The sequence below is a fragment of the Lactuca serriola genome, chromosome 8 (assembly GCF_051521515.1).
Source record: "Lactuca serriola cultivar US96UC23 chromosome 8, Lser_US96UC23_V15, whole genome shotgun sequence".
NCBI lineage: Eukaryota > Viridiplantae > Streptophyta > Magnoliopsida > Asterales > Asteraceae > Lactuca > Lactuca serriola.
The window spans coordinates 170,579,405-170,593,818 of NC_136415.1; the positions used below are offsets into that span (position 1 = coordinate 170,579,405).

Consider the following 14,414-nt stretch of genomic DNA (forward strand, 5'->3'; position numbering starts at 1 on the left):
AGATGATTTGAATATCTATCGTGAATAAGGATCTAATTTCACCTTATTGGGTGTGTAGATCAAAAATGGTGAGAACAAGAAGTGGGGTTGGATATGCTGATGAAAACAGGAATCAACCACCTGTGGTTGAGCAAGCACCTGTTGTAGCAGCATCACCAGAGCCAATGACAATGGCTGGGGTGCAAGCGATGATACAGATGATGTTGGATCGCCAAATGGAGGAGACAAGGCAATTACTCCAACAGAATCGTGAGGAAGTGTCACTTCAAGTGGAAGAGCCTGAAGTGAATGGAGGGCATTCAGAGGGAGGTAACTACAGTGGGACGGTTGGACGAGCAGAACCCCCAGTAGTAGAAAGGAATGACCCAGAGAGGGAAAGAAACAGGGATGGGCGTATGTATAAAAATTTCTTGGGCGCCAAACCGCCAAGTCTTTCTGGAAGCCCAAAGCCTGTTGAGATTATGGACTAGATCTCCGAAATGGAGATGGTGTTTGAGAGTTGCGACTGTAGCAACAAACAGAAGACTGTCTTTGCAGTTAGACAACTGAAGACCGAAGTCTTGAGCTGGTGGAAGTTACTGGCAGATATGATGCCTCGAGGGGAAGCCCTGAAGATGTCTTGGGAGTCATTCCTGGAGCAATTAAAGATGCAGTACTGCTCAGAGATAGATCTGATTGATCTGAACAATGAATTCCAGAACATGAAGAAAGGTAAATTGAGCATTGATGATTATGCTACTACATTTACCGAAAAGATGAAGTTATTTCCATACTTAGTGCCATCTAAACTCTCAAAAATTGAGAGGTTCGCAAATGGACTGCCTGCCGACTTTGGCCCAACGGTCAAGATGGCAACTACTTTGAAGACAGCAGTCCGAGCAGCCAAAAATGTGGAGACCCAGTTAAAGGAAAGGGGTCTGGAGAGAAACGAGGTGGGCGAGAAAAGAAAGATGGAAGGATCTTCAAGGTCCGATGAGAAGAGAAAATTTTCGAAGTCTGATTCGAAGAAGCTCGAAGAAGGATCACAATGGTGTGACAAGTGCAAAAGGAAGCACATTGGGGAATGCTCTAAAGGAATGACCTGCTTTAAATGCAGGAAGACTGGTCATTATGCCAGCAAATGCCCAACCAAAAGAGAAGTCTGCTTTAAGTGTGGCGAAGAAGGGCACTTCAAGCAAAACTGCCCAAGAAGAGAAGAGGCTATAAGGCCAAATGCACCACCAAAGCCAAAAGCATTCCACATGATCCTTGATGAAGCAGATGGCAATGCAAGGAATCAGGAATGAGGATTTTATATCCAAAGATCAAGTTATAAAGTAACGATATGAAAAGTAACATGTGGTGTAGCCTACTAGAGGCGTAGTATAGGGTGAACTTCAACCTTTGTGTAATCGTTTCAAGAAATAATATAAACCCTAGTTTTGCTATCTGATGTGTTGAATGATTATGTGATTTTCTTGTATGGTGACTTGGTCGACTACGGGACGATACTTGGGACGAGTATGAGTAGGTGTGAAAGGTAGTAGATGCATATACTACCGGAAGCACAGGACTCGCACTTAGATCGGGGAAAGTCACAAGGTTACCAAGAAGCTAGTGATTGATTCCATTTTATTCTGGTATGTCATTACCATTGTTTCGGTAATGACTAGTAAGATGGTTCTTGTTCCGACCCTAGTGGTCATGTTTAAATTGAGTCTGACTACGAGGAGTTTGTTACGTGGTTCAGGGAACCAAGTTAGATGTAACATCTGAATTAAGTCAGAAGGTTGAAGTTAATGCGATTGATAGTATCACGCTCGTTGTTAAAAGAAGTTTGCAGGTAGAAATGCTACATGCTGAAATGTGATTAAATCACATTAGAATATGAAGGAAGGTATATTCCATTCTGGAATTTAACTTTATTAAAGACCGAGTCTAAGCGTCGCATCGTGCGATGAAAGCTCAATAGAGCACGACCCATCGGTTTGTTACAATAGATAAAGGAAAGTATTTATCCTGAGAAGAAGAAGGAGTCCACAATAACGACTTAGTTGGTAACTCAAGGGTTACGATTGAAAGTACAACATAGTACGATAAGCAGATGCAAGATTGGGCATCGTCTGCGGTCAAGAAAGCCATAGAGTTAAATACTCTTTCGAGGAAACATAGAATTTACGGTTATTACCTAGGATGAAGAGATAACGTGTGGAATCATTATACAAATTCTATTTACGTTGATGATTTCGGGACGTAATCATCCTAAGGGGGAGATAATTGTAACGCCCATAGATCAGGGCTAGTCAATTTAGAGGCAATAAGCGTCAAAAATGACTTTTTGAAGGAAGATTATCTAGAAGTATTAATCTTAACCAAGTTGTAGTATATGTCACAAGGTTTCCATGCATATAAAGAACGCCAAAATCCGAGTTATAACGAAGAAGTTATGACCTGTCGAAGTTTCGCGACAGAACCGACACGACACAGCGCGACGTAAAAAGTGAATTTACGTTGGAGTGATATTTAGCCTTAGGGATCTAAACGAGAATCGTAGATCTTGTTGTTAGTAGCGAAACGACGAAAAGTTAGGCAAGAACGGACGTCAAACGAAGAAGTTATGAATTTATAACGAAGTTTTTCTGTCGCGGCCTATTAAAAATAAATAATAAAAATAAAGTCAAAATTAGCCGACGGAGTCTAAACGAAAGTCGTAGAGCGTAGTCTCACCTTCGCGTGGATATAAAGAACGTCGAAAACGGAGTGCGTATGAAGAAGATATGAATTTCCGAAGTTTATTAATTATTTTGGAATTAAATTAAATCATTAAATCGGAAGCATTATCCGAAGGAGTCACCGGTCTGATCCGAGGTACGCGCCGCGTACTCGTGTACGCCCTGCATACTCCGAAGGTGTCGACATCGCAGCAAGTGGCTTCGGATACGTAAGCAGTGACGTTTCTCGGACCAGTACGCCCCGCGTACGTGCGAGGCTCAGCCTCTATAAAAGGCTTGCGAGGGCAGCCGAGAGTTTTGTTCATTTTCTCTCTTCTTTCTCCCGTTTTGCATCGGTTTGCGTGCCAGAAATACCCCGAAGACCCGGTATTGTTCTCGATCCCCGAAGCAAGTCCCGAGATCCCGAAGATCCCGAGAAGTGCGGTTCCCAAGCCGAAGCTCTGCCCGCGAGAAGTTCGATTTTTGTGGAGATCTTCCAGATCTACCGAAGAATACTACTTCTGCAAGTCGTAGTGCTGTCCGATCATCTCCTGATCAAGTGAGTGTATACTACCTTTCATAAACACGATAATAATACAAGTATGGTTCGAGTGTATTAAGTATATTGTTGTTTATGTGTGTGAGTGTGTGGTTACTTTCTTCTAACGCATAAGTATGAAGTATTTGCTACGAAATACGTGCTATGTGTTTATATATTGTTGTTTATTTGAGGTATTGGTGGAATGGATGAACTATATAGATTTTTAATGAGTTAAACTATATATGTATTTTATATCTACAAATATGTTGGGTAGGACATGGGTAGATGAGATCCGTGAGTATAGATCAGATCAAGAGGTTAGTTTTTAGATCTGTGAGTAGGGATCAGATCAAGAGGTTAGTTTTAGATCCGTAAGTATGGATCAGGTAAAGAGATAAACTTGCTATTAGTCTGGGAGTATGGATTAAGACTAAGTTAATTGTCCTTAGTCCGGGAGTATGGATTGGGCACAGTTATAGATCCGGGAGTATGGATCAGATATGGATTAAGATTAAGTTAATTGTCCCTAGTCCGGGAGTATGGATTGGGCACGGTTATAGATACGGGAGTATGGATCAGATCAAGATTAAGGTATAATTAATTGTCCCTATTCCGGGAGTATGGATTAGGTACAATTATTGATCCGGAAGTATGGATCAGATCAGGAGGTTAGTTTCAGATCCGTGAGTATGGATCAGGTAGTTTTAGATCCGTGAGTATGGATCAGGTGAAAAGGTTAGTTTTAGATCCGTGAGTATGGATCGGGTGAAGAGGATAGTTTTAGATCCCTGAGTAGGGATCAGGTAAAGAGGAAAATTTTAGATACGAGAGTTTAGATCGTGTCATTGTGAGGATCGATGGGGTGGGTTAAGAGTTGCCTTTATATGGTGAAATTGTGCATGTTTAAATGTTCTATATTTATAAATATATGATATAACATTGTGGGATGAAAACCCTATATGCTCATCAGGCTCCCAAGCCTGACCCACTCAGTTTTCTTTGTATCACAGGTATCAATACGAAGACATATTTCACAGAGAGATTTAAAGGAGATATAAATCAATTGTGTAATTAAATGTAAGTTCTGTTTATGCTTATATGTCTGTATCGGAACATGACATCCCGAGGTTTTATTATTAAATGAAAAATACATTCCCTTTGAGAAATGTTTTGATAAGTTATTATCATGTCTTGTTTTGGGAACAAATTCCACAACCGTTATCTTTAAAAGATTACTCTGATTTTATAAAACAAAGCATAAACAAAATCGGTCTTTTCTGGCCGTGAAAATGGGGATGTCACAGCTGCCCTTCGTAGTCGCCATTACTACCTTTTCCGGCGACATCCGCCACCTTGGTGTGGCTGTGGGGGTATGTGTTCGCTCATTCATGTTGCTGTAGGCATTTGTGGTGGGGCAGGTCTGTTGATTGGCCGGAAATACCAACGAAACACCACCATGGTTGCCAACCATGGTGGCTGCCACCTTGTTATCTATTTTGCTGCCAGCAGCCACCGTGGAGAGGTGGTTGTGTGCGTGGTTTAGCGGGTGTATGAACATATTTTCTAAGTCTAATGTGGTATGGATTCTTGTTTGGGCAGGGAAACCGAAAGAGATTCACAACCACCTTCTGCCGCCGCTACCGCCTTCCCGCGTCACTGCCGCCGGGCGCCACCGTCGGCCACCCTTAGGTGCTTGCGGGTGTGTGATTATTTAGTATAGTGTGTATGTATTAATTATTGAGTGTGTGTTATTTTGGATAAAACCTTGTATCTGTAATTAGCATGGAATAATAATAATAATAATAATAACCACTACCGTAAGGTGGTGGCCGCCGCCGTGAGCCGCAATTGACCACCACTACCTGAGGTGGTAGTAGGTGGTGCCTCGCTAGAAAACCTTAATGGGCATAGAGATTAGTTTTGGGCCTATTGGGCCATGTTTGGGTGGAAAACCCTAATTATGAGTATTTGGGCCTTGGACTTATTTGGACCCACTTTTGGGCCATTGGGTTTGGATTGTGAATTAAGCCCAAACTATTTCATGTCATTTATCTAGTAGAATAAAGGACTTAATGGACTAAGTCCTTAATGGGCTAATTGAGAAAATACTAATATTTGAGAAATTATCAAGGCACACGAGAATTATTTAACAAGTGAAATATTAAATAATAATCATTGGCAAAAATCAATCTAAGCAATAATGGACTTAGTGAATTAAGTCCTTAGTGGGTTAAGCCCTTAATGGGTTAAGTGAGAAACACTTAACCCTAATTATTATTTTATGAGAAACCCTAATTTCACTTGGGCCTTGTGTTGGGCCATCCAAGAATAATCAAATGGACTAGAGTAATTAGTTGGGCTCTAGGGTAATGCCCATATGAAGGATTGGGCCCAATTTGGAAAATTGGGCCATAGATGGGCCATAGTTTGGGCCTAGAGAGTTGTATGATATTGGGCCCATAGAATGAGACATATTAGACTGGACCAAGCAATCGGGCCTTCAGGGAAGTCCATGTAGAGGCTTAGGCCCAATTTGGAAAATTGGGCCATATGTTGGGCTTTAATCCCTAGTTGACTTTGGTTTATGGATTGGGCCTTGGGCTTGGGTAAGCCAAGCTAGGGGTAATGTAGTAAATACCCAAAGTACGTATTTATAGTTATGTGTTAGAACCCAATTATTAATTGGGTGTTATCTTGGTGTTGACAGTTCGGGAATCTGTCAGCTGGGGTTGAGTCTGCGGGACTTCAGCATTGTGGGATTGTGTATATGGGACTTCAGCAGTGTGAGGTGAGTTTCCTTCCAGTAGGAACGGGTCTACGGCCACAATGCCGGCCCGTTTAGTTAGCAGTAGTTCCGGACTTCAGTCTGATGCAGTAGTTCAGTATGCTTGATGTCTCTGTGATTCAAGCATGTTTATGTGTTATATGTTCCGGACTTCAGTCCGATGCAGTATGCAGTATATGTGTTTATACTAGTTGATATGTGTTATGCTATGCTATGATCAGTCAGTTCCGGACCTTAGTCCGATGCAGGGGACAAGGTCCCAGTTAGTCCGGGCTTCGGCCCGATGCAGTTTCCGGACTTTGGTCCGATGCAGGGGACATGGTCCCAGTTAGTCCGGGCTTCGGTCCGATGCAGTTTCCGGACTTCAGTCCGATGCAGGGGGCAAGGCCCCAGTTAGTCCGGGCTTCGGCCCGATGTAGTTCCGGACTTTGGTTCGATGCAGGGGACATGGTCCCAGTTAGTCCGGGTTTCGGCCCGATGCAGTTTCCGGACTTTGGTCCGACGCAGTGGGCAAGGCCCAGTATGTGTTTACATGTTATTGTATGGTATGTGGTAGTTTGGGGGAGCTCACTAAGCTTCGTGCTTATGGTTTTCAGTTTTGGTTTCAGGTACTCAGTTTTTAAAAGAGGAGCTCGGGAAGATTGCAGTGCACACACCATTTGTTCAGCCTGGGATGTTTATACTCTGATATATTTGACAGTTGTTAAGATATTTTGAGGTACATTCTTTATGATTCTTATATGAAATTTGATGAATATGGTTTTATTACTAATTTAAAACGAAATTTTCAGACTGTATTTTTGGGATGTTACACTCTTGCTCTTCAACATGTTGTTTATGGATAAACTTATCTAGTGCATTGGCTTCAACCTTTTTTTTTCTTCATCTAATTTTCTCATTTTATGTTTTTGACTACCGAATGCTTGTTTAGACTTCATCACTACAAGTACATTAGTTTCAAGGTGAAATCACACAAATGCCCTATAATGTTTAAAAAGTTGGTCGATTCGGTCCCTAAAGTTATTTTCTGGCTTTATTAGGGGAGACGAGATAAGGTAGGTTACGATCTGCTCTTTTAGTCCCTTCAACCTCTAATAATCGGTACACCATGCAACATGTGACCATTTAGACCCGACAAAACTTACCTTATGCCCCCATAAAGCCAAAAAAAATAAGGTGGGAGATCATTTAAAACCAAAACTCAATGAATTCATAAAAACCACGACCTTTTTCATTCTTGACGTAAACTATTAGAAACACTAGTGCTTTGCAACATGATCGTTTTTTCTTGCATCGTTTTGTTTAGTAGGTCATGAGGAATATATATATATATATATATATATATATATATATATATATATATTAAGTAATATACATATTTTTCATTAGGTACGCTGGGTAAAGACACATCAAAAGTTATATATATATATATATATATATATATATATATATATATATATATATATATATATATATATATAAAGGATTGAAGCATGCAACTATCTGCTTCATGCACAAGTTATCCATCTGATTTACTTATCGAGAAGGTTCTTCAATGTTTTCTTGTGGGCAGCGATCGAGTCTGCTATCTTTTCCTACATGGAAATGATGACATCTATTATGGCGGCGTCAGTGTCCTTTGCATCCTTCAGAACATCCCTACATATGATGTGGTTCAAGAAGTTTTGGGTGGTTGGGAGGTCCGCGATTATCTTTTGTTTGACGTTATAGTACTCTTTGATTTAATGGATTTGTTGGTGTATTCTAGTTGTTGGATGAGGGTTTCGAGAACGGTTTGCATCTAGGAGGACATCATTTTGTGTTTTGTGATAGAACGTGGGTGAAAAAGGTGAGGTTATGAGTGTTATATAGTCGTTTGGATGTGAGTTGGTAGAGCATTTATTGTGGTTGGTTGTGATCATCTGATTTTGGTGTAATGGATCGAGACTTGATTTTTCATCTTCGATAGGTGTGATAATTTGATTTTTGAATCGGATTATCTGATTTCTAATAAGCAGTTAAACATAAAATGATAATATGAATATCTGATAATCTGATTTTTTAAGGTTTTCGTTAGAAAAAGATTCTATAAAAGAAATGAAAAATAGATACTAATAGAGCAAGAAAAGAAGGAAATAAAAAAAACATAGTATAGAAAAGATATCCAAAATTATATAGAAATCACTATCCTATCCTTAGTTTTTATTTCCTTAATTTAATTCCTTAATTTAATTGAATTTCGTTTGATTAGGGAAAAGTTCCTTAAAAACCTCTGCCTTTTTTAAAATATCCTGAACAATTCTTGTAGGCTGAGTGCCTTTTTCAAGGAAATAGAGAATCGGTGATTTCTGAATCAGATTATCTGATTTCTAATAAACAGTTAAACATAAAATGATAATATGAATATCTGATAATCTGATTTTTTATAAACATAATCTGATAATCTGATTTCTGATAAATAGTTAAATAATCTGAATATCTGATAATTTGATTTCAGCCGGTGATAAACATATTCTGATAATTTGATTTCTTATTCAACATCCAAGTTTCATCATTTACTGATTGTTTAATAATCTGATTCAGAAATCAAAATTTCAGATATATGATAAAATGATAATTGATAAACATAATTTGATAAGTGGAATAAAAAGAAAAGTAGAAAACTTTTACCTTGTCTAAATGGTTTTGAATATTACCGATACCGAGACATTATTTAGAGGTGATCTACTGCTCGTGATATTGCTTATTCAGAAAGGTGATCGTTAGATACCTTGATCGATTGATTCAATGATTCGTCGCTTCTACCTTCTGGTGTGTGGTGCACTGGTCGATTAGCAGGATTCTGGACTATCGCTTTGGGCCTGAATATATATATATATATATATATATATATATATATATATATATATATATATATATATATATATATATATATATATATATATATATATATATATATATATATATATATATATATATATAATCGGTCCCTAATGTCCACTTTGTCTTCCTTCAAAACCAACACTAATTTAGGGGGGGATGTTGCACTTGTGGAGCTCTACCTCGGCTTCAACAAGAATGATGGTGGTATCAGACCATTTTACTAAAGCAAGGGAATGGAGTGTAGAGTGAAAGAGAAGAGAGGGAGAGGGATAGAGAGGCATGGCGGGGAGTTGACAGACTTTCTCTTTTATCTTTGAGCAACTGTGGAATCCATTTGCTGAGCTCGACATGATGAGGAGATAGGGTGATGTGCGCCGAACCACCTTAGCAGCTATGTCGAGAGGTGGTGCCCAACCACCCCCGTAGCCTTATAAAAAATAGTTGTCAAACGTTTAGTTTAATTGATTCACTTCTTATAAAAACAAATAAATAAATTGTTTTGATACTTAAATCCAAAAAAATTCTTAAAAAGGAGAAAAAGTTAGAATCCATTATGAAAAAAAAAAAAAAAAAAAAAAACTCAATTATGCATGCTAACATAACATAACATTGTTTTATCATGCATTTTGCTTTTCCACCCAAACAGTTGACTTCCGAGTAAAAATGTTCACTCGAGGTTTTCTAATTATGCTTGCAAAAAATAATAATTTTGATCATACTAACCATAGGAAGCAGCTAGATCTTATTCGTAAAAAAGAACTAATAATAAAAGAAAACCACTTGGAAGCAATCGTCATTTTGAAGCAACCTTTACATTTATGTTCAGTCGAGTTTATCTTTTACATTTTAATTATATGGGCAGCCTTTTGCCCTTTTCTTATTGTCTTTCTCTTTTGGTAGCTCCTATTCTTTTTGACCCATTTTTAATTTGGTAATTTTTTTATGCTTTGAAAACATTATTATATTAATTTATTAATTATTTAAAAATTATACACCTTAATGACATCAGTTATTATATCATAAAATTTTATTTTTCACATCAATAAATAGCTGAAAAAACGAATGTTTTTCTATATAATGTCTACATATTGACTAAACGTCATATGTTGATTTCTTGTAACCTAACCCCAACAGGGCTATACTATCCCAACCGAAGGAGTATCATGCAAGGGTTAAATAATGTATTCAACATCTTACCCTAATGGGGAACTTGTCTGTCAGCGAACAATGCATCCTATACAAGTGAAATAGTCAGTTAGCTAGCTAACAATGCATCCAATACTAGTGAAAATTAGAACTACGTAAACCATATAACTATTGTTGGATGCAAACCCAAATGTGCTATTTCCCCAACCCCAATTTGCCTTCTTGGAATCAACTAAGCTATATAGTTGTTGCGTTTAGATTTAATCACAACTTAACATATTTCATTATGTATCCATCATTCATTGTTTCAAGGTTATGTATTTTTCATATTACAACTAACATATTTCATTATGTATCCATCATTCATTGTTTCAAGGTTATGTATTTCTCATATTATATGATATTACATGTTCATGCTATGAAATGTAGTGGTTTATATTTAAGAATATGTCTATGTAAGTATGGATGCATAGAAACATTTTTACAAGTTGTGTTTGTTAAAACTTAAAACATGAACAATATGTTTATTTGCATGTGGAAAATACGAGACATATTAATTGCATTGCATAGTTTGTAATATATAAATATAATGCTAGTAATCCCACATGTGTTTTCCATCAAATAGAGAAAAAAATCACTTGTGTGGATGTTTTCTATAAAAGTGAAAAATTAGTTTTATTAGCCATTGACTAATGACTACAAGTACATGGAACATTAGACTTTAATTTAGTTTAGAGTAAATTACAGAAATCGTTCCTATGGTTTGGTCAAAGTTGCACATTTGGTCCCTAGTTTTTTTATTGTACTCGGATCGTCTCTATAGTTTGATTTTGTTGCGTTTTTCGTCCCTTATGTACATAAAGTTAGGGACCAAACGTGCAATTTTGACCAAACCATAGGGACGAAAAACACAATAAAATCAAACCACAGGGACGATCTAAGCGCAAAAAAACATTAGGGACCAAACATGCAATTTTTACCAAACCATAGAGACAATTTTAATAATTTACTCTTTAGTGTATAACTAGACGAATTCCCGCGCGTTGTGCAGCGAATATTAAAAATATATTGTTAAAATATTGAAAAATATATGTTTAAAATGGTTTTGTTATTGACATTAACTTTGAGATAATATTTTTACAGTAATATATATATATATATATATATATATATATATATATATATATATATATATATACTATTTTGAACAATAATATTTATTGACATCAACCCACATTACTTATTAATAGAATTAAATATAATTATCTATCTAGTATTATTTTTAACAATTATTATTATTGATTAAATATATTTTTACTTATGCAATCATTTTCTAATTTCAATAATGATGTTCATTTAAAATATAATTTATTTATAGTTAAATGTAATTTATAATTTGATGTTATTATCATTTAAAATTGTTATTCATTAATTTTAAACCACTTAATTATTAATAATAAGTTAAAGAAGACTTTTAAGAAACACTTAATATTATTATTATTAAAATGTGAAACATACACTTAATAAAGTGATAAGATAGACAATTTGCATTTCAAAAGAGACTTGCATGGATAATATGACATATCAATGTATTTGAGTTTATTATTTATAATTATTTCTTATTAATTTTAAAATCACTTGTTATTATTAATAAGTGAAAGAAACTTTTAAAAAACACTTATTATTATAATTAAAGTGTTAAACATATACCAAAATATAAAGTGATATGATAGACAATTTGCATTTTAAAAAATACTTACATGGATAATATGGATAATATGACATATCCATGATTTTTAATTAATTATTGTTTTGAAGCAACATGAACATACAAACATGTATACAATAGTTAATTATATATATATATATATATATATATATATATATATATATATATATATCACCTTTCATAACATATGATCGATAACATGAATCTAATCTAATTTACATGAAAATTTCAACCACAACATACAATGATATTCTTAAAAGAATACTTAAATCAAGAAAATACAAAGAAGAATTTGTATATGACAAACTTACAAATTATAAAAACTTCAACATAATAACATGACTCGAAAAATTGTTCAAATCCCTCAAACCAACACAAAAAACTTTAAACTTGTTTTCTTTGTAAATTTTGTATGTGATTTGTATTTGTGTGTCTACTAAAAAAGATTGACTTTTTTATAGTAGAGTATCCCTTAATTGTTTATTAAATATATTATATAAGTTAAAAAACCTTTGAATTATTAATCATTATTAAGAGACTTTTGAGTGGTATTCATTAAAATAAGATGTTTCAAATGCATGAGGTGTTTGTAAAATTTTATGGGGGTTTCAAATGCATGAGGTTCAAGGAAGAATGCTAGATTTATAAGTATGTATGATATAGTTGTCCTTAAGTTAAAAGATGTTTGTAAAAAGCATAACATACCTATTTTATGAAGCTGCTACCAAGTTTTTAAAAAGAAAAAACATCATAAATGTTCCCTGTGGTTTCTCAAAATCCGAAGTTTAGTCTCCGTGGTTTAAAAACGTCATAGATGGTCCCTGTGTTTTCAAAAATTTTGACGATTGGTCCTTATTGCTAACACCGTTAACTTTTGTCCGTTAACTGAAGGGCATTTTCGTCATTTCACTACCATAGAGACCATTTATGATGTTTTCACTTATTTAAAAAAAAAGAAAATAATATACAAATGGGCCTCTCTCTCTCTCTCTCTCTCTCTCTCTCTCTCTCTCTCCTTCTCCTTATCAACAAGGCTGGTCTTCCCTCACTTGTACTGCTCTCCTTGTATGATACAAAGAGAATAAAACATTTGTATTTTGTGGGTTTTAAGATTCACTCTTAAGTTATTTGATTTCGACTTTCATCAAACATCAACAAAAGAACAATAATTCGCCTTCTTCAATTTACAATTTGATTAGGGTTTTTCCGTTTCCTGCTTCATCGATCCTTTCTTTCTCTCTCGAGCTCTTATTCTGTAGGGTTTTTCTTGAGCAAGAGTGGTGGAAGATTACATGGGCCAAATAAGAGAGAACAATAGCAGCAATAATATGGATACACCATCTACTAGACTACTACTCTCTTATATGGGTCGGGTGGAGGATCGATTCTTTCCCCAGATACCACCAATACTTCTTTGTATGGGAGAGGAGGAGGCAGTACTATCGAAAGTGGAGGTACCCATAAATTTAGTAATTACCCTTCTGTGATGAGCTTTCATAACGAAGATAAATCTCTTAAAGATAAGATCATTTCCCACCCTCACTATTCCAACCTTCTTCAAGCGTACATGGACTGTAAAAAGGTGACCTAAATTCATATAATTCTCGAACTCAGAATAATTACAGGTTATATACACAATATTACGAGGAATGACAATGGGCTAATTTACCTGATAGAAGTTGCAGAGAGATTCTTCAGGTTGCAAGATATGCTTGGGTTCGATAAGGCCAGCAATATTGTCTACTGGCTGCTCGTGAAATCAAAACCCGTTATTCAAGATCTACTCCCCCAACAGTTAGACCGTACTTGCAATCTCATTGGTCTATCAAACAATGGATCTTCTGCATCAGAATGTGAAATTGTGTCTGGAATTGATGATAAATCCAAGGAGAAAATCAGGGAAGACAGGGTGCTTATAGTAGGTAACGCAAAATCGACTTCCTCTAGCAGTAACAAAGAAAAGAAAAAGCTTGATAGAGGGGTTAGGAAAAGTGCGTATATTCATCACTCACTTTCTAAAGAAACTAGGGAACAAGCAAGAGCAGGGGTAAGGAAGAGGACAATTGAAAAGAGAAATAACACGATTGGAAGGGGTGATGTTTGTGGCTCTGGCTCTGATAAGGTGATGAATCAAAATGTAAATCGATTAGGGTCTTGGATTCCCTTTGGAGAAAACCAAGCTCAAACAACTGATCAAGCGATATAAGCAAGGGATTGCTGGTGACAACTCGTCAACGATGCTAGAGAGAGACAAGAGAGAGAGAGAGAGAGATTTTCCATATTATTATTATTATTTTTAAATAAGTGAAAAATCATAAATGGTCCCTGTGGTAGTGAAATGATGAAAATATCTTTCAGTTAACGGTGTTAACAATAAGGACCAATCGTCAAAAGTTTTGAAAACACAGGGACCATCTATGACGTTTTTAAACCACGAGGACTAAACTTTAGATTTTGAGAAATCACATGGACCATTTATGATGTTTTTTTAAATATAAAATAGCATAACAATATAGCGAATTTTATATTTAAAAAAATGTATATTTCGAAAAAGGAAGAAAGGTAAATCTTCTAGAAAATATAAACACAAATAACCGCATCAAAAGAATGTCTCTAAACTAAAAGGTTAAAGCAAGGAAA

At 35.8% G+C, this 14,414-nt stretch overlaps 1 protein-coding gene across 1 annotated transcript; it reads left to right on the forward strand.

The window, feature by feature from the left end:
• The first annotated feature begins 215 nt into the window (after window positions 1-215).
• On the forward strand, window positions 216-13,980 carry LOC145067610 (uncharacterized). The gene is made up of 4 exons (XM_079014711.1): window positions 216-393; window positions 4,632-4,761; window positions 4,831-4,920; window positions 13,389-13,980. Exons 1-4 carry the CDS (start codon window positions 216-218, stop codon window positions 13,978-13,980), a joined length of 990 nt encoding a protein of 329 aa, XP_078870837.1.
• The last annotated feature ends 434 nt before the right edge of the window (window positions 13,981-14,414 follow it).

Bases quoted from the DNA above. Each gene is read 5' to 3' on its own strand.
- LOC145067610 (XM_079014711.1), top strand. From the start codon at position 216: ATGGAGGAGACAAGGCAATTACTCCAACAGAATCGTGAGGAAGTGTCA. The intron at 4,762-4,830 runs GTGCGTGGTTTA...TTGTTTGGGCAG, and splicing joins CACCGTGGAGAGGTGGTTGT to GGAAACCGAAAGAGATTCAC. The intron at 4,921-13,388 runs GTGCTTGCGGGT...TCTCGAACTCAG, and splicing joins CCACCGTCGGCCACCCTTAG to AATAATTACAGGTTATATAC.